The sequence below is a fragment of the Zerene cesonia genome, chromosome 29, assembly GCF_012273895.1.
Source record: "Zerene cesonia ecotype Mississippi chromosome 29, Zerene_cesonia_1.1, whole genome shotgun sequence".
Lineage (NCBI taxonomy): Eukaryota > Metazoa > Arthropoda > Insecta > Lepidoptera > Pieridae > Zerene > Zerene cesonia.
The window spans coordinates 5,964,150-5,984,702 of record NC_052130.1 but is presented as its reverse complement, the minus strand read 5'-3'; the positions used below and the strand labels follow the sequence as shown (position 1 = coordinate 5,984,702).

Genomic DNA, 20,553 nt, shown 5'->3' with positions numbered 1-20,553 from the left:
GAAAGACAAACTAAGAAAACATACTTGCGTAATTAAAAGTACCTATACAAAATGAATGAACGACAAAATACGACAGTGAAACCAACATAAACTCGTTATCATTCTTGATATCGTCCCATAGATCTTATGTCGAGCGCAAGTGAATATCAATCGAGTGATTTTACATTTATGATTGCATAATTAGTATCATATACAAATTACAGAGTCGGAATATCTTATAGATAGATACGTATATTTCCGAGCGTGAGTGATTATATCATTCTCGGGCGGGTTGAGGTCGTGATGACTATGCAGTTAGCAACCGTGTAAAGTATGTACTTGTGTACGTACGAGACGAGCGGATATTATTTGCAAATGGTTTGAGTGATACAAAAAAGATACGTGGCGACGTTTGCTAGATAACTCACCCGCGTAATTTGGTGTATTAATGTGTTTTTTTTCTCTACTGACGATCTCGTGTTGTCGTGACGCTTACCTAACAGTAGGTAGGTAATTATCGACATCTAGCGATTGAATAGATCGAGTTTGTATTATAATATTCAGATATTGATAATGGATTTATGGTATATTTTTCTTGATTTAATTTCACAGCTAGCAATTGCCTTGATTGTATGAATGTGGTTTTCACGTCTTTCCTCCGTTTTGAGTTATAAAGAGTGGTGGTGTAATATTATATATACTCAAATGCAAACTGATAGAGAATCAAAATAAATATTGTAATGATACTTCTGAACAAATTATTTTTATGCATTTTTCCTATTTATTACTAATTCCGCCAGGGTGGTCAAATGAAATATTACCTGTATTTAAATTATATCCCAATATTATTTCAATCAGATAATTAGATGTCTGACGCTCTCTATCTTTAGCCACAAACGAAAGTACCATACAACTCATCTAAATATTGTATAGATACATAAATTACGTGCCACGTTGTTTGTCCGCGGTTGCCTCCTAAACTACTCAATCGATTTCATTCAAATTTGCCCTCCATGTGTAGTTTGATCCAACATAAAATGTAGTATAGTTAAAATTATATCAATTATGATAAATGACTACCCAGGCGGAGCTGAAGCGTGTATCTAATAGATAATATATATTAAGACACAGAAGGCACATACCTAAGCGTGGTTGTTACGCTTAGGTATGTCTTTTAATAATGTTTACACAGCCTTTAAAATGTGTATTAAAAAAAGAGCCGCTAACACACTACGATCGCGCTGACATTGACCTACAATCAACATACCTATTATGATATTATAACCTGAACAAAGCGTCAACCCCGATCCGGATTTTTATAAAACAGCTCAACACTATTACGTATGACTAGGTTAATGAATGAAATAAATTGCTGTACGTTTTGAAGGCTTTTCGAAAAGGTTATGCGATAAATAACGGGGTCAACAAATGAAAGCTTCGTAATTGATGATTTATGTATTTTATAATAATTATTTTTTTAGTTATATGGAAACGAGTAGTACCTATACTACTACTACCTATGATACTACTACTCACCTTTTTATAAAACTTATAAAAGTTTTATACCTACTTTTGATATTAAGTATATGCCAAAGATTATTAATAATCCTACAAACTTTTACTTGAATAGAAGTTAGAAAAAAAAAACAAACGATAGTCTGCTTGTCGTTAAACGGTAGGTGTAGATACCTAGACTTTTATGTATATATTCGCTTAATCAAATAAATAATTCTTCTAATTTTTAATGTAGATACAAAATGTGTGTTTATTATGTATTTAAAAAACTGACATAGTCGATAATGACAAACATCTCATTATTTGTTTATAAAAATAGAATGTTATGTAATTAACTAGTTTATTTTTAAGCGATGTTGTTACATAGAAATAATATTCGCAATTCTATACGCATATAATGTAATCGTAGCGTTTACTTAATAATATAAAACTGAAGAGTTGGTTTGTGTGTTTGTTTGAACACATTTATCTCAGAAGCTACTAGACCGATTTCAAAAATTATTCTCGGTTGGAAGTGTCACGTACATACATCCCTGAGACCTATAGGATATTATGTTGGTCTGACAAACGATCCTTATGTCAGAACACCTATATCGCTTAGGTGTGTATAAAAAATTGTTTATAATTTATTTACCGGTTCGGAATACTGTGATACAAGAATAATTTAATATGTGCTAGAATAATTTTATGTGTACATATATTTAAATATGTAGATATATAATATTTCTCGTTAATTAATGTAAAATAATTATAATAAACTTCGGTATTGTTAATTTATTAATACTTGATTACTTTCATTCGATTTCAAAGGTTACGAGAAAAAATTGTAATAGATCAATAGCGGAGGTTCAATGGTTCAAACGTTAGTAAGAAACGACTTAGTTACTTGTAATATTAGCCACTAGCTTATACTTATTTTAATGTGTTCTATAATTTTCTTTTTTTAACAGGTATGTAAAAGTCACTTAATTAAGATCAAAACGTACATAGATGGATTATGTCTAAAATGTAGAATATTTTATAGAACGTTTCTTTGTCAACATTTAACTCAGTAACAAACGGTAGGTATTTGACCGATTGTTTTCGAATTCTTTTACTATTAGAAAGCTGCATCTCTACTCAACAAACAGATGGCAGACAATTTATAAAAAAACTAGTGAATTTAGACAAGAATCATTCAATTATTTTAAGCCCTTGGACATATTTTATTACATATTTTAAATGTTTGCTATAATATATTGTTATACTCAAACTTGTAACTCAGGTAAAATATAGAATCTCCCCAGCCGGTTAGTCTTTTAAGTCGGGCACCATTTTATAAGTAAATAAAAGTAGCATTTGAATAATTTATCGCTGACCTTGGCTTCATTATGGCAACATACGTGATGTGAGCGAGACTGTATTGTTTTATTCGTACGCTTTTATATTTGTTTACTTATTGATTGTATAGAAACTCACGTATGAATTTTTTCTCGTCTATTATATTTTTATTATATTCTATAGTAGCGTTTCGCCCCTGTATCGTCCGTGGCACGTATATAGTTTTTAGCACTCGTACGCATTCTTACATATTTACACATCCAACGATAAAATAATAATTGAAATCGGTTGTCCAGTAGTTCCTAACAAACAAACAATTAAACTAACACCTGGCAATTTGCACAGGGATGTATAAGTTAATTGAAACGTGAATACTTTATTACAAGTTTTATCTCAGCTAAAATGTATAGAGCGTATATAATAGATATAATACATGTATCTTGTTAATTTTAATTTTATATTTGCTGATAAAACATGCATTCGATACATCTATAACACTGTTTGTGTACATCTATAACACATCTATAACACATTGTAGATGTAGTTAAAGAAACTTGTTTTCATGTTTATGAGGACGGGTAATTCTTTTAAAGCTATAGTCGCCGATCAAAGGGTCCTGTAACCCTTTAGTTCTGTGATGGTAGCTATTATGTCTAATTGCTTAAACTTTGTAGATCAGTAAGTAGTTAATTGTTATCGCGCAAAGATCTCTTTCTCTTTAACATTTCCTGTAGGTTACATAAGTGTTATATATATGAGTTATTTTGATCAATACATGAGAACTTCATACACCTTGGTGTCAAAATATCAACTTGTTCACTCGTCGTTGGTTTAAGTAACAAAAATTACACGCATAAACACTCTCACGCTTACAATATTTGTACGAATTAATATATAATGTATATACTCGGCGCAGGTACGCTCATTGCTCACCGAACCTAATAGCCGTTTTTGTTTGCAGGTAAAATGAACGCGTCGAGATCGTTACGAGCGATTTGCCAACAACAACCCTAATGACATTGAAATTGTGAGTAAAACAGTTTTGTACGTCATCAATCATTGTATGTATATGTATATGTATATGTATGTTACTTATATTCGTTGGTCGTTTTGTGTTTGCTTTTTTTATTGTTTGCGTGTTTGCGGGAATGGCTTTCTGTTGCGTAGGGTGGATTTGTTTTTATATATTAGATTGGCCCTTTTTTTTACCCGACTGCTACAGAAAGAGGGTAGGGTTTTTTCGGTCGTATGTGTATTTGAATATATGTTAAATATAATACAATAAAACCAAAAAGTTTACAGTCAGATTGTTTAATAGTAGATCCAGTTGTGGTATACACGTTTAATTTTGCTAGGCTATGCAGTATTTAGTGCCTTGTTTTCTTACATTTTAACAAATTACATTTATAAATAACTAGCTGTGCCCCGCGGTTTCACCCGCGTAAGTCCGTATCCCGTAGGAATATCGGAATAAAAAGTTGCCTATATGTTATTCCAGTTATCCAGCTGTCTACGTACCAAATTTCATGGCAATTGGTTCAGTAGTTTTTACGTGAAAGAGTAACAAACATCCATACATCCATACAAACTTTCGCATTTATAATATTAATAGGATAAAAATGTTTGTTAAGAATCAGCTTATTACATAAATACTGAAGAAATGTACATTATTTTTCATTCTGTACGCAACGACTTTTAGAGGGGATAGCGCTTCTTACTTACTATGATTACATTGTGTCACAGTGAAAAAATAAATTTTATGGCTTCTCACGTAACATATCTTCGTATAATGTACATCTATCTGAGCGCTCACACTAAGTAACTGATGATAATACTTATGTTTACTTTTCATAATCGACAATTATAATGAGATACTAGCCATTTTAACTGCTATTTACCCCATGTTTCTATACGCACATACATACGTACATATGTATAAGCAGTATAAGCATAACCAGTTTATATATTTTATACGCATAACTCTCGTTACTGAAGCTTTCAATTATCTCTGTAATTAGCAGTATATAGCGTCCTTCAATATTAATGAGATTATCGTACCGTTCATTCATTCATTAATTGTAATGATTATACAAGTAATATGTTTACATAACGATGAATCTTATCACGTTGAATACATCGCTATAGAAAGTTGGTTTATTTGTTTGTATTATTCTATACACTTGATCACAGCATCACACGTGTGACGTAAATTGCTGCTCTGATTTTAATTAAAAAATTTGTAATGTGTTCGTTATTGTCAGTAGAAGAATCTTATTAAAAAATTAAGATAATTTAGCAGCTATTTAATCTTCACGCGTTTGACGGTTCGCGCGAAGACAGGTCAGCGTCGGTCGGGTCAGCTAGTGTACTGTGATTATTCAAATTAATGTTAATAATATGCGAAGTTAAGATTGATGCATTCGTATTCGACGGTGATGCGGAGCGTTTGGTAAATACATACAAGTGTCCTATGCTAATAGTGTTTGTTTTTGAGACTTAATGGTTGTTTTACATATATTATAATAACAAAAACTTTATGCACTTTGGGAGTTAACCGAGCTACGTGTAGGCAGAGGTAGGTGTCTACTGTCGAGGTATTCGGCTAGTCGTTAGTATGACATGGTGTGAAAATACTTGAGGGTTTTAATTATGTATGTTACAGTTAAAACCCGTTTTTCGTTAGAACTCATTTTCCCTAGGGACTAGGAACTAGGGAGACCGCCTAAAAATGCGGAATAACACACTGAGATTTTATTTTATTCCATGTTGGTTTCTGTTTGAGTAGGAGACACCCTAAAGTCGCTTCTGGCGGTTAATAAAGAACCTAACACGCGTTTCATTCCTTGCTAACCTTGTTTTTTTTTTAACAAATACATTAAGTCACAACTAGTTCTAGTTAGGGATAACGTGTTCTTACAGAAAACGGGTTTAAACGGTAACATACGTATATAAAAAAAGCATTGCGTCTCTACTTCTTTTTTGTAATGTTCTTTCTTGGGAAGAAAGGTTAAGATATGTATTGATTTTAAAAGAGTATTTGTATAGCACTTCGGTTATTGCTAAAATTAAAAAAATATATTGTGTATGGGTTATAAAGCCCTCTGGACTCTTGTCAACTCAATATCGGTGTCGATTTCGCAAAAATATGTTTCTTGCTGTTAATAAGTTCAAAAGATAAGAATCTTTTCCTCTTTATCTTTAATAAAGAACTAAATTCCGTTCCTCCAACTCTATCATAAAAGGTACACAGCAAAGAATCGTGTATGAAAGTGGCCTATTAACGTAGTAAAGTGGATTAAAACAAAGGTTAGTCATATGCGAGACTGAGCTTCTAAGCAAATCAAGCGAATGCGCCATTGTATCATGAGTGATATGACAAGCGAAGCGTGCGGGGTTATAAGCGACGTACTGGGTAAATAAAGCGACATTTTTAATGGTATTTTTATCAATGTAACTGAGCTGGTTACGACGTTGTTACATGCCTTCGTTACGAGGGATGTCGAGGGATTTCGAATGGCAAACAATGTAAATATCTTATTGTTGAGATAGTTTTTATGTAAATGTGCATAAAATTCATATGATATGTTATTATTCATGCCACTATAACACTATTTATGCTTAATTGTTTTTGATTTCGTTTTATATTTGAGTTATATTAGCATACCGGTTTCGTTTGACCTTAAAGTATTGTCGGTGAAACGCTTATCGTGTGGTATTTTGCTAATTTTGATGTGAACAAAACAAAATCAATCAAAATATATTTTATCGTTATATAATTTTGTCAACGCATGTATTTCAGATAAGACATAACAAAAAAGTCAATAATGAATACTGATAACAAGCTACATTCCAAATGGTAAATGAGACAAATTAACATAATTTTAATAACATGTTAATTATGATACATATATATTTTCCATAGGGATATAAATTGTACATAGTGCAGTACATAAAATACATTAAGAGTTACCGGTTAGACAATAACATCGTTCAAACACATCTTCTAAAATGCACGTTACCATGTAAATAACCCGTAACGACCCTCGAGCCGAGGTCCGCTGAGCCCCCAAAGGTGCTCAAGCTACTGCAACGGCTGGGGCAATAACGTTTTGACCCCCGATTATCCACTGTTGGCTTGCCGCCAGCGCTCGCAGACACGGTGGCGGTGCGGAGCCAACAATTATCGAATACCCGCGTTCATATTTGTTGCTTGGATAATAATTGATAATGTGATGACGTTCGTGGTGAATGTGTTTGTGTATGATAAGGGACAGTTTTCGGATGACTTCATGAGGAATTGAAGGTTCTAAACTATAATAATGTAACGATGTATGTATTGTTATACGTTTCCAGGCGAAGTACATGTAGAAATGAAAAATTTTGCTTCAATTTTAAAATCCTTAATTTTACCAGTATTGAAGGTTTTGATAAAATTTTTCGTTTAATAGATAGTGTTTTGAAATAGAATGTTGTTGTGATATAGATGATTCTGCATTATAAGTCAATAGAATCTACTCAGACCTAGGATTGTTAGAGGAAATTGTGTTAATACTCTAACTAAGGATAATTTATGAGAAATAATAGTAATTTTATTAAAATTACCCACACTGTTCTTAAATATAACACTGTCGGTGTTCTGTCACTGTCTGCATTTAACAATATTTTTAAAAATATTGCCACTACGTAAAAATGGTTCATTAATTAAAATATAATGTTTGTCGTTATTTTATCGATTTGTTAACAGATAGTGGTAAATACAATCTATATGGTATTAACACCTGCTAAAAGGTTGTTTTTATGGTATGTTAATTGGTTAACATGAACATAACATTATGGCTGTTGTAGGTATTTTATTACTGAACCCATTCTCTGGCTTGCCGCATGTAAAGTTCCTGCATCGCTAGTCATTTCTTCAGTTTGTAAATTTAAAATACTAATAATACTAATAATAATATTTTAATTTGCGTGATGCTCTTCCTTAACTGCAACTGCATATGCGATAATGTATTTTTTTTTTTGTTTCATGTTATTAAATGACTTCGACAGTTCGCAAATAAAATATGCTCAGCAAGATGTTAACGGCTTCCGTTAGAATAATGATTACGCTGACTAATGCACAACGCAATGTGTGCAATTTTTGAATTGTGTGCATTTGAAAATATTATTAAAATTGTGCTTTGTCCTATCTTAACGGATGTCTATATTATCATAGTGGCATACCAAATTCCACCTCAATAGATCCAGTAGTTTGGGCTGTACGTTGATAGATTATATTATGTTGTCTAATATTCTTAATTTAATCGTTACTTAATGAGAAATATTTTAAATTACAGGTGACGCGCTGCGAAGCGGATATTAAAGCGGCTCTGCCGCTTTAAATGGACAAACGCAAGATGCTGCCAAAGAGAGCTCGCATGGATAGCATTCGGGGACCCATTGCAAATGGACCCCTACAATCGAGGTGTGTGAACTTAATTCAGAGTCATTGTAACTTCTTTGACATTTACTTTTCGTGAAGGTTGTCCAATATGTCGTATTAAATGGTCATGTTTGTAAAAGTAAACAATTATTTTAGATACAATACCGGGAAGTATAAACGTTGAAAGTATGTTTTAATTAACATCTAAACACGTTTATCAATATTGCAATTAATTAAAATATCACAGCAAAGTGACCCGAACGAGCGAAAATAATGGTTTATACATTATAGTGTTGATTAAAGTGTGCCACGTTTATTACACGTTGCGGTTGTGTAAATAATGACCTAATTTATCCAGCGCCGCGGTTGTATGATGGATCAACATGACTTAATTGGTACCGACGATACCCAATGCTTAACCGACCCGCTGCTATGTGTGATTTATACATTAGTAGCCTTTCAAGTTGTTGAGATAACTGCATATACGTACATGAACGGTTTATTAGATTTACTGTAACTATTTCATCATTGCATTTTTTGTATCGCGTTTGGAACTTTCGAGTGAGACCGTGGACTCAGTTTAGTATTTACGCACGGTGTTCTCGCTGTGATAAAAATAGAACGTGGATAATAACAACAGACCGAACTTACGCTGTTATTATACGGTAGTTAAGATGATAATTTTACTGCAAGTTAATAAAAAACAATTTGAAAAGTTAATTCGTCACACACGAAAGGCTAGCCGCTATCATAGACGATGCGAGGCTTAAATTTAATTGCAATGTTTTTATATAAAGTAAGCGATGCGATACAGATTGATAAACAATGAATTATTGATGTGGTGCTGGTAGCACTATAGAATGGTTGTATGTATATGTGTATGGTCTCGCTTCGTAAAGTGGGTACAATAACATCGACCATTTATGTTTCTCGATGAGGGCACAAATAATCCGCATCGTCCGCTCAAGTATACTCACACTTTTTACCTTTGCTTGCTTTTTGTGTTTACTCGAACACTTGATTACACAGAGTTAGTGACTGTGTATGACTAGATAATATGTCAGGTGTAAATAAACGTATTATTTTTCCTGTATCTATGTTCGAGTAAAGAGCTTCTCTTGAAATCCGTGCGTTGCGCAATTGAATATGCAGATTATAGATTGGTGTCTTGACTCGTGTTAAAGTTGATATATCTTAATATAAATAAATCTCGTGTCACAATGTTTGTCCTCAATGGACTCCTAAACCACTTAACCGATTATAATGTAGCATGTGCAGTTCGATCCAACTTGAGAGTCAGAAAATTCAGAAGTCACAAAATTTGAGTTCATGTCATATCCACTTTACCCAACGTATTTTTTACATGCTGTAATATAATGGTTTATTATATGTAGGTAGTTTTGATAGGCGAGCTGCATGTGCAACTATCTACTTGTTATTTGTAATCGGTTATCCATCTGTTTGTTTGTATTTTCCCCAAGTAAATGGCCCCCGTTGCGATGTATTTCATCGTATCATTTCGCATAATTTTACAATCCGAATAGAAAGTAGCGTTTATCATACCTAAAATTATTTATAGTTGTGAAGATGAGAAATGTTTTTCTGATAAACAACAAGGCCACGTATACAGGTAGATACTTATATCTTTAAAAGAAATACATATAAAGCTTTTGAATTGTACCCATTTAATAGGTGTAAAATGTTTAGTTTAAATAACTGCGGTGTTATGATAACGATAAGTTATAATTGGTTACATATGTAACTAGTTAACTATCATAAAGTAACTTCATCAATAAATTTTCTGAGATATGTAGTACACAAACAAACACTAATGCGTCTCATGAGCAAGATTAGATTAACTTCTTAATACTTCCCAGAATGTTAATATCCCAAAAGTTGTCCAAGAACGACATTAGAACTTTGCGTCGACAAACAACACAGTCCGTGAAAACCATTGAGGGCCGTGTTATCCTTTCGGTTTTTGTAATCTTATTCTTTCGCGCTAATCCCATTTGCCTTCCATCAGAACTTGTCCGAATGGGGTTGCAACCCCCGAACACCCGCACCACCATTGTTAGACGGCAAATCTGTTTTCGTCCGCCCCCGGGGCGAAGTTTGGCGAGTTTCTGTAAAACTCTACCCATTTCGGAATTACTTTCGTCGAAAGTTTCGCCGGCAATAATAATAACTTTGCTCCGCTATGACGAAAGTTTAAATTATTAGTTGAATCGGAATGGCGAGGGGTTAATTAGGGCCGCGCTGGTGGGGGCGAGCGGTCAGCGCTTCGATAGAGTTGCCTAAATCCGTTTATGAAGGACTAAATGCGCCCCGCGGTTTCACCCGCGTGAGTCCGTATCCCGTAGGAATATCGGGATAAAAAGTTGCCTATATGTTATTCCAGTTGTCCAGCTGTCTACGTACCAATTTTCGTTGCTATCGGTTCAGTAGTTTTTGTGAGAAAGAGCAACAAACACTCACGCGTCCTTACAAACTTTCGCATTTATAATATTAGTAGGATTAAGTAGGATATACGAGAGCGATTGTAACATTACATGTATGAGAATATTAATTGGCTACACGTTAGTATGTATATATATAAATCCCTTCAACATAATATTAATTAAAACTTAAATAGTTCAAGTATATGAAAATACGTAGAATTTATACGTGATTACAATAAATTGAATTATTGCCTATTATACTTAAAGCAGTGAAGTCATGAAGCTATCACCGTCATCTAAAAATATTAACATTTAAATACAAAGTATGTATAAAGAGCGCATTATAAATGACTACATAAAAAGTTATATTCTAAATAAGAAAACTGGCACTCGAATTGGTTTAGTTGCGTCGTTCCACGTGCACTGCGATCGTGCAACGTAAACTTTCTCAGATAAACATCTATTGTACCCAATCGCAGGCTTATTATAATGCATCGCCGGCTCGTTGTGACGCGACTTGAACTGACGGACAGCGAGTTAAATTTTCAGTTAGACCTTCATATCAAGGTTCACTAATCTGCTTTACTCTACTATAGTTGACTAAAATTTACGTAAGGCCAATGCTGGATTCGATTTTATGATTATTGCATAGTGCGTCACGGTAGTACAAAAACAAACGTGCTTACACGTCGTGGGTATTTTAGGTACTCTATTTGTGTGCATTTAAAATACATATTGAAATACCTAATAGGAATCGAAAAGTTTATTTAAACATACCTTCACATAATTGCTCCATTCTTGTGTAGAATTAAAATGTTCTATGTAGCAACTTCTGGCTTACATTTTCAAAACATGTGCATAGTATGTAGTAGGTACTGTTGTTATAACTGTACTGGGTCCTCACATGGTACGATGTTTCTTGGGCGTTCCAAAGCATCGCATCGCAATACCTCTGGTATAACTAGAATAGCTACAGAACTATCGCCGTCGTCCCATTAATTACGTCACGTATCCCGTAATGGGATCCGAGATAGACTCATGGGTCGATGGCAATTTGTGCTACTTCCTTCCACTTAATTAATTTGCAATGGAAACGATCGTGCACCCGCTTACATAGACGTTTGTCTCTCGTATTGTAAGCAGGCTATGTTATCGGTTTGATTGATTGCGTGTGTGTGCTTTGGCAAGCGCTGTATTGTAATGTTGGTTTACGTTCCTCTGGGTATATCTCGAATAGACGATAATTAATTAGTATCAGTGAATTGACAATGTTTGGTGTATGACATATTTGAGTATGCCTCTATGGAGGTGATTCGTTTTTATGATTATGATAAGATTCTTAAATTTTGGTCGATACAACACGACTGCATCTGTGTGTCATATAGCTCAGGAACAATATCATAGCATAATGTAAAAGCGTTTGCGTTCGTCGTTACGTTAATTAGTTCTATCAGAATAAATAGCCAAATTGTGACAAGATGCAACGTTTTAAAATGACTATCTATTAAGTCTTTTATCAGTTACATTTTCATTTTGTAATATGATAATGTTATTTTAGCTATTCATAAATATAATAATATTCTAATGATAAATAGTGATGTACAAGGTTTATGCAGACTCAGTTAATTTTTATTTATTTGATGAACAAATAATATATATTTATAAATTAAAATATTTATTGATCAAACAATCAAATAATGATTTATTATAAATGCAATAATGTGCACGTTCCAGGCCGCTGGTGGCCCTGCTGGACGGGCGCGACTGCACCGTCGAGATGCCGATACTGAAGGACGTCGCGACGGTCGCGTTCTGCGACGCGCAGTCCACGTCCGAGATACACGAGAAGGTGCTGAACGAGGCGGTCGGCGCGCTCATGTGGCACACGATCATACTCACCAAGGAGGACCTCGAGAAGTTCAAGGCGCTGCGGATCATCGTGCGCATCGGCTCCGGCGTCGACAACATTGACGTCAAGGCGGCCGGCGAGCTGGGTGAGTGAACTTCTTTTGCCGTGTTGATCTCTTTTTGGTAGTTGGGGAGTGTGTTATGGGGTTCGCGTCACTTACATACTAATATTATTAATTTTCTTTTATTGGATTATAACAGTAAATAATTATTAGTTAGTTTTCACTTCTATCGGTTTTTGCTGTGACGGCTTACTTTTATTAGGTAGCTATAGTACATATGAAATCTGAAGTTGACCTATTTAACGCTAATATTACATCATTTGTCGCTAATTGTACAGCATTTCTAAATCATGCTTTGAAGTTATTGTAGAGTTTGTTGTTTTGGTATATTTTGTGCTGTAAATCAAAGATGTATGTAAATGAGTAAATAAATAAATAGTAATGGTTAATGATGAGCGAAGACGGTGTGTTTAAGGTCGAGTGAAAAAGTGTTTGCAGAGATGAACTTGTATTAGCGAAGCAAACCTTGGTATAATAATTTATTATAAGGAAACTACAAGTTATCTCGAAACTTCATCTTTATAACATACTTCTATATTAACAAGGAAAATAAATAGTAACGGAGAAACCGGTATGTTTGCTCATTGTTACATTTAATTTGAATTAAGTGCATATTATATACAGACGTATGATATTTTAATCGTTTTCATTATATTTCATAATGAAAACGCGACAGCCAATGATAGATCATTGTATATTTGTTGGAGCCCATAATTCCAACAATTGTACATATATACATGGCATATAAATAGAACATAATAATAATGTGACACAACTGAGGTTAATTACTCACAACATAAACAGTCATAGAAAGAAAATAAAAGCGTGTTAATTAAGTGAAAAATTAAGTGCATCGGAAAACCTCGCCAAGCTTTCATTGTTACATAACAATTAATAACTCAATTGACTTGTAATTTTTCAGTGTAATTGTATTCAGTAGTTGCAATTAATCATTTTGTTTGTGTGATGAAACACACTTTAATATAATTATCATCGATACACGTGTATCTGGTACATTTAGTTGAATGGTAAAACTATTTAATTGTTACATCATGAATTTTGTACCATTCATAACCGGTTAATAATATTTACTTTCAACTTATTTGTTTATAGTAAATAGTTTGGACATTTAGCTGAAATACATATTATTGTTCAAATACCTTGAATAAAAGCTTACTTATTTAGCAATCAATTACATATAACATAATATTTAACAATCAATCGGGTCAATCTTTAGACTAGGATTTTAATTAATTAGATTTAAGACCGCTAAATATTTGCCAGAGCTTGATGTACTTGATGTCTTGAATTAAAATTCCTACGATTTTCATCAGTTATGCAAATATTCGTAGTGAGACTGCAGATCTAAATCTTCTCGTGGTACATTACTTGTTATGAATGAAGATTAAAATTGTACTTGAAAATGATTTAAACTAGCTAGATATAATATTAAATGTTAGTTTTAAAAATGTATAATGTATGTATAATATATAATACATGCATTTTCCTTAAATAAATTCGTCTGGTCTTCTCTCGTTGGATCATAAATCTGATAAAATATAACTTTTAGGGTTTGGGTTACTTAAGTGTATGATGTAGCTAACAATATGAAGAATTTTCAAAATTGGTAATATCATTTATAAGTTTATTCCATTACAGATGAATTGGTACTTGGAAGACATTGTTGTGCGTATTTTATGAACTAACAAAAATAGACTAAATATCTATTTTTTTTCTTATTTATATGTGTAGATGAGATATTTTTAAGATAGCGAAATTAAAAAGACGTAAGTTGATAGCGTTGAATGTGCATTGCAGGCATAGCGGTGTGCAACGTGCCCGGCTACGGCGTGGAGGAGGTGGCCGACACGACCATGTGCCTCATCCTCAACCTGTACCGGCGGACGTACTGGCTCGCCAACATGGTGCGGGACGGCAAGAAGTTCACAGGTGAGTGAGTGAGGTTATGGAGAACAACTTGGTCTGAAGGAAATTTGTGATAGGGAAGAGAATTTCTTGTTCGTTATGGGCTCCGTCTTACGTTTGTGGCATAAATAGAAAAACTAAAAAGAGTTTGAACAATACTTAAGGAGTGTATTGGCAATTTTTGCTGAATCACCTAGATTTTTAATATGACACCTAAATGTTACGGAGAAGTGAGTTAATTATAATTTGTAAAGTGTTGAGTAGAAACTAAGTATAATTACTGTACTACTGTAAACAGTATCTTTATATTTTTAATACAGTTTATAGACATTCTACATATTAGTTTCAACACACTATAATATCCTTACAATATGTTAATGAACAGTGTACAACGTGTGCGTGCGCAGGTCCGGAGCAGGTGCGCGAGGCGGCGGCCGGGTGCGCGCGCATCCGCGGCGACACGCTCGGCATCGTGGGGCTCGGCCGCATCGGCTCCGCCGTCGCGCTGCGGGCGAAGGCGTTCGGCTTCAACGTGATCTTCTACGACCCCTACCTGCCGGACGGCATCGAGAAGTCGCTCGGCCTCACCAGGGTGTACACGCTGCAGGTGGGTGGCACCCTACATGCTATACACAACACACTTCACGCTACACGTTACACGTTACACGCTACACGTTACACGCTACACGTTACACGCTACACGCTACACGCTACACGATACACACGCTACACACGCTACACACTTCACGTCATATGTTACATGTTGCGTGCTGTATGCCACATGTTACTAGTTACGTACAATACACATTACACGCTACACCGTTACACGCCAACCGTATCCCCATATCTTCCGCCTACATACAACCTAACGCTCACAACAAAAAATCCTTTATATAATTTAAGTTTTCCGAACCGAAGATGAATTTTGAAAACTTTACAATCATGTACTATCGACATAAATTCATATCATCAATATCAAAAAAAGCAATATATGTGAAGCTTGTTTCATTAAGTCCAAATCCAATATAAATGTATTCATTTAATGCATTTATGTATTGTGCAATCTTTTCTACTCTTCATCAACACGAGAAGCAAATACAATAAAATATATAAAAAAAAACAAATAGTATTTTCTTGTGTTTGGTTTAACGCGAGTATTATAAATCGCGTTTAAAATCCGTTGAAAAGTTTTTAATTTCTAAAAAAACAAATAGTTAACATTTTTCGTATTTTTTGTTTCAGGACCTTTTATTCCAGAGTGATTGCGTCTCATTACACTGCAGCTTAAACGAGCACAATCACCACTTAATCAATGAGTTCACTATTAAACAAATGCGTCCAGGTTGGTGTCTATATATTTTTTTTGCGTATAATTAGTATGAGAGATGTGATATTTTAAAGATTAAGTGTTCATCTTAATACTTAAGATAATTAGACAGTTATGGTCACATGAATGTGTTCAAATCTATTCAAATAAATGAGCATATGAAAGAGGCTTTTGGATAAGTGTTAGTTCCTAAGAACTGTAGGATTCGTTTTTGAAATAATTTTTAATGTGAAGGCAAAATAGAAATATTACTACTTCACTTCATATAATAATAACCTTTAATTTAGTTGTGTGACTAAATTATCTTTTTTACATAAAATAAATGGATAGATTTTAATATTTGTTATTAATTTCAATCCTTTCTAATATATTAAAAACGAAAGTGTGTTTGTTTGTTTGTCTCTGCGTCAATCACTTAGTACATTGACGTAGGTAATTTTTTAAAATAGTGAAACATTTTAATTTCATGGGTTTTTCCATGGAGAGCTGGTATATAATAATAATAAATTATTTTAATGCAGAATACAGTGCTGTGCTCCCCCGTATCATGGTGGCCTATTCTATATAGTATTACATTAACATTGTACCGCTCTCCATCCGATTGTACTGCACTGTACTGCACTGTACTGTACTGTATGTGGTGTGACCGCGCAGGCGCGTTCCTGGTGAACACGGCGCGCGGCGGGCTGGTGGACGACGAGGCGCTGGCGGCGGCGCTGAAGCAGGGCCGCATCCGCGCCGCCGCGCTCGACGTGCACGAGAACGAGCCCTTCAACGTGTTCCAGGTGAGCGTCGCGTGTTGCCCTCCACCCAACTGTACACGAATATTTTCACAGAACAGCTGTACTGTTAGCAATTGTAACATCCTTGCTGCCTTCTGCCTTCGTACTTGCAAGGAAAGAACTGGATGAAATTTAATTAAATTGAAACATGATGGGGTTCAGTTGAAAAGAAGTACGAATAGAAAATTATCTGTATTGTACATTAGCCTGCAATTTTTTCTATCGACTTCAAAAAAGGAGAAGGTTATCAGTTCGACTGAGTGGGTGAACCGATTTTTTTGTTTTATTTATTTGTAAGCTGGTGTCTCCCATGTGGTGCCATTTAAATTATGTATAGTTTTTGACAATCGTAAAGATTCTGTCAATAATAGTATGACGTATAATGAGTAAGTGTGCGCGCGCGCAGGGCCCGCTGAAGGACGCGCTGAACCTGCTGTGCACGCCGCACGCGGCCTTCTACTCGGACGCGTCGGCGCAGGAGCTGCGCGAGATGGCCGCCTCCGAGATCCGCCGCGCCATCGTCGGCCGCATCCCCGACTGCCTGCGCAACTGCGTCAACAAGGTGCCTATACTTATTTGTTATTATCCGAAGCGAAACTCTGCCTACGCGATCATTGCGCAGAGTTTTGTTACTAGCGCTTACAGTAGACTAATTAAGCTATCGAATAAGGTGTAAATTATCTTATTACTTTATACAATGCTGCTTAGTCAATATGAAAATCACAAGAAAAGAAGAAAGTCATCAATTTGTCTCTTCTTTTTGTGTTTGTTATCGCATAACTTTACAGGGTGAACCGATTTTTATAATTTTTTTATGTAAATGCAAATTTGATACAACAAATGCTCTAAAAATTTTTTTTATTTTTTATTTTAGGATTCAAACGACATAAAAATTTAAAAGTAGAGAATCACGTATTTCTATTTGTGAGCACAATACGTACGCGTCTATGAAATAAATGCGTAATTTTCGCTGTAATCGCTCTTAATATGTATGTTTCTGTAATAACGTGTAGACATGTTTCGACACGCAGGACTACTTCCTGGCGGGCAGCGGGTCGGGCGGCGGCGGCGCGCTGGGCGGCGGCGCGGCGGCGCCCTACAGCGAGAGCATGAACGGCGGCTACTACGGCGGCACGCAGGCGGCGCACTCCACCACCGCCGTGCACGAGCCGCCCGCCATCGCGCCGCAGCCCGCGCCGCAGCCCTCGCAGCCGCAGCCGCCCATCTCGCTGGTCAGTGCGCGCGCGCCCTCGCCGCTGGGGAGCGCTACCGCCGCCCGTGAACGTTTCCCACAGGCGTACACCTCACGCCTCCCCCCTTCGCTTAACTTCCCTTAAGCGGCTCGACCGAACACAGTGGGGTTTCGGTCGGTAAGAATCCGACATAACCCACAGCTCCCTTCCTGGGGGCCGTGGTTATCGACAATTTCCTTACGCCTTTAAAAAGAGACACACCATACGAAACACAGCAGCACGCTACCATTTCACGCCCGGTTCTTCTGTGAGGGTGTGCTACTTATGTGAGGGTGTTGTACGAAGCGTGCTCAACTCCCACATTGAGAACCTCTTGCAACATCTCCGCATAGCGGATACGATTGCGATCTTCGACTCATATATCAATACCTTGTAGGTGACAAAATTATTTAAAACAGTTTTCATTGATAAGTCGTGCTTTATTCACGTACGTCCATTTTAGGGATAACGAGCTTCATACACAAAACACTCGTACGAAATATCTAATATCTATAAGGATATCATTTATTAAGTTAATAAAACATTTAACACTAACACTAAAGCAATCTTATTAAATAAAATCAATTAACTAACTATAATATATTCCTTTGGTGTTCTCTTAATGTTTTTAACCAGCTCAATGTATGTTTCCAGCCGCCAATCAACACATCGGACCCGGCTAACCACCAGATGAAGCAGGAGAGCTCGGACGTGCACTAGGGCGCAGTACGTTGCAGTACCGCACCGGACACAGACGAACATACAAACAAACAATAGTTTTATTCACCCCCAATACCCCCCTAAATGTAAGGCGACCGGCATACGGACAGTGGTGTGTGAATGAATTGTGCGGCATCGGATAGGTGATTTTAGTTAAGGGATGTTTTGGGGCCCCGGTTCCGCTTGGGGCCCTGCTATGAAGAAATGCTCCACGACGCGCCATCGGCTACGCAATGTTGGCTCATACCAGTGCGATTTGAGACGCGAAAGACTATGTTTTAATCAGATTTTAAATTCGATATGAGCAGTGTTTGAATCATTTCTGCATAACAGGGCCAAGAGGCCCGATATGTGTGTGGGGCTCCGGTTGAAGTGTTTAAGAATGTTTGGTGTATCCGTTTGAAATTTAATAGTCGGTGTTAGGGGCCCCGGCGGCTGGACTCACGACGGCGGACACTTGGGGCCCCGCGAAGACGGTCGGTGTTTGTCTGGGACCCCGTTTAGCGATTGATAAGATTGTTGTGACAAAATGTTTGTAAACCTGTTATGTAAATTCCGGGGGCGCGATATATAGTAATATAATTTTGGGTCTTAAGTTAATCCAAGTCTACAAGTGCGGGGGCTCCAATGGCCTTGAGATTATGTAAGCGAACGAATCATAATTTCTCGGAGCTTCTATCGCCGTCTATGTATCGAGGGTTGGGCTTCGCGGTCGATTGGGCGGTTATTGTAAAGGGCGTTACACACTGTTGGCTTTGTTTCGTCGCCACGGCAATGTGCGCTGTATTTAAGCTTCCAGTAAGTGCAAATTGTATTGACGTCGGTTGTCCGATACCATTTTTATTCTTAAATATAATCCGTTTGTTCAGTAAATGCGGTAAACGCACGCTTATATAATAACTACGAATTGTGTCTGTTGTTGTGCGATTCAAATGAATACAACGGTGTGTGACGTCGATAAAGCTTTAGGGGCCCCGCCGTGAGCGAGCACGGCGGCCCGGGGCCCCAGATCGAGCTGTTCAATAGTGCTGCGTATGATTAGTTTTCTTTTGAAAATAAACTCATCGCTCTCGTGTGATTTGTGTTACGCATTGCGCTGTTCGTACAAGTTGTCTATGTGTTGACTGGCTGATATTGCTTAAAGTTTCTTTGTAGACGTAAATAATAGAGTGGACAAGTCATTAAATGACGTTTCTCTAGCGATTTTTTTTTTTAACAATCAGACATTACTGAAGAATTGGAATACCAATGACAATGTATGATGAAGTTATTGTAATGTAAAGTCATCAAGGCATAAATTATGATTTCGACCCTATCTATATACTTGAACTAAATACATATTATTGATATACAAATAAATATTAATCGAGAGTTGTCACAAAAAAAGGAATAAATAAATATTGACTACTCTATAGAGGTTTTTGTTAATTGGGGAGTTTATACGATACATGTATCATCATCAGACTTGCACCAACAGCGCGATGCGAGAAAAGTATAAAGCCGCTTCGATAAGCATTTGATAGCATTTGTATAAGCCCGGTCCAAACGCATTCATATATTATTTTTAAGACAAACGACTGTAGGAATATCATCACACTTTATTAACGGAAAACTTAAAGAAGGATGCTCTTGTGTTTTTTTTTTTTTTTTATTTGAAATGTACAAAAATATGCTTTTCATTTTTGATTCTTTATTTTTTTCTTTTCTAAATAGCGTTAAGTAATTTGTACATGAGCGAACACCATTCGATTGTAAGTTAGGCGCAATAGCGGGCCAAATCTCTGGTGGATCCGATCGAGACATTGGTATTTAAAATTAGTATTTACTTACAGTTTAGTTTAATGACAAAAACAATGTGTATATTTTATGAGAAAGTGAAAAGTTCTTAAATAAAACTATTGTTTTCGGATTAATTATCAATG

The 20,553-nt window shown here is 35.9% G+C and overlaps 1 protein-coding gene across 3 annotated transcripts in view; it reads left to right on the top strand.

The window, feature by feature from the left end:
- LOC119837752 (C-terminal-binding protein) overlaps positions 1-20,547 on the top strand; it is a 92,153-nt gene extending 71,606 nt beyond the window's left edge. For all 3 annotated transcript variants that reach the window (XM_038363487.1, XM_038363485.1, XM_038363486.1), the window contains 10 exons: positions 3,776-3,841; positions 8,148-8,275; positions 12,409-12,668; positions 14,463-14,594; positions 14,978-15,177; positions 15,813-15,912; positions 16,552-16,682; positions 17,086-17,241; positions 17,711-17,911; positions 18,566-20,547. In XM_038363487.1, coding sequence (XP_038219415.1) covers positions 8,193-8,275; positions 12,409-12,668; positions 14,463-14,594; positions 14,978-15,177; positions 15,813-15,912; positions 16,552-16,682; positions 17,086-17,241; positions 17,711-17,911; positions 18,566-18,631 — 1,329 coding nt within the window. In that variant the 5' untranslated portion in view covers positions 3,776-3,841; positions 8,148-8,192 and the 3' untranslated portion in view covers positions 18,632-20,547. The remainder of the gene's footprint in view (positions 1-3,775; positions 3,842-8,147; positions 8,276-12,408; positions 12,669-14,462; positions 14,595-14,977; positions 15,178-15,812; positions 15,913-16,551; positions 16,683-17,085; positions 17,242-17,710; positions 17,912-18,565) is intronic.
- Positions 20,548-20,553: the final 6 nt, after the last annotated feature.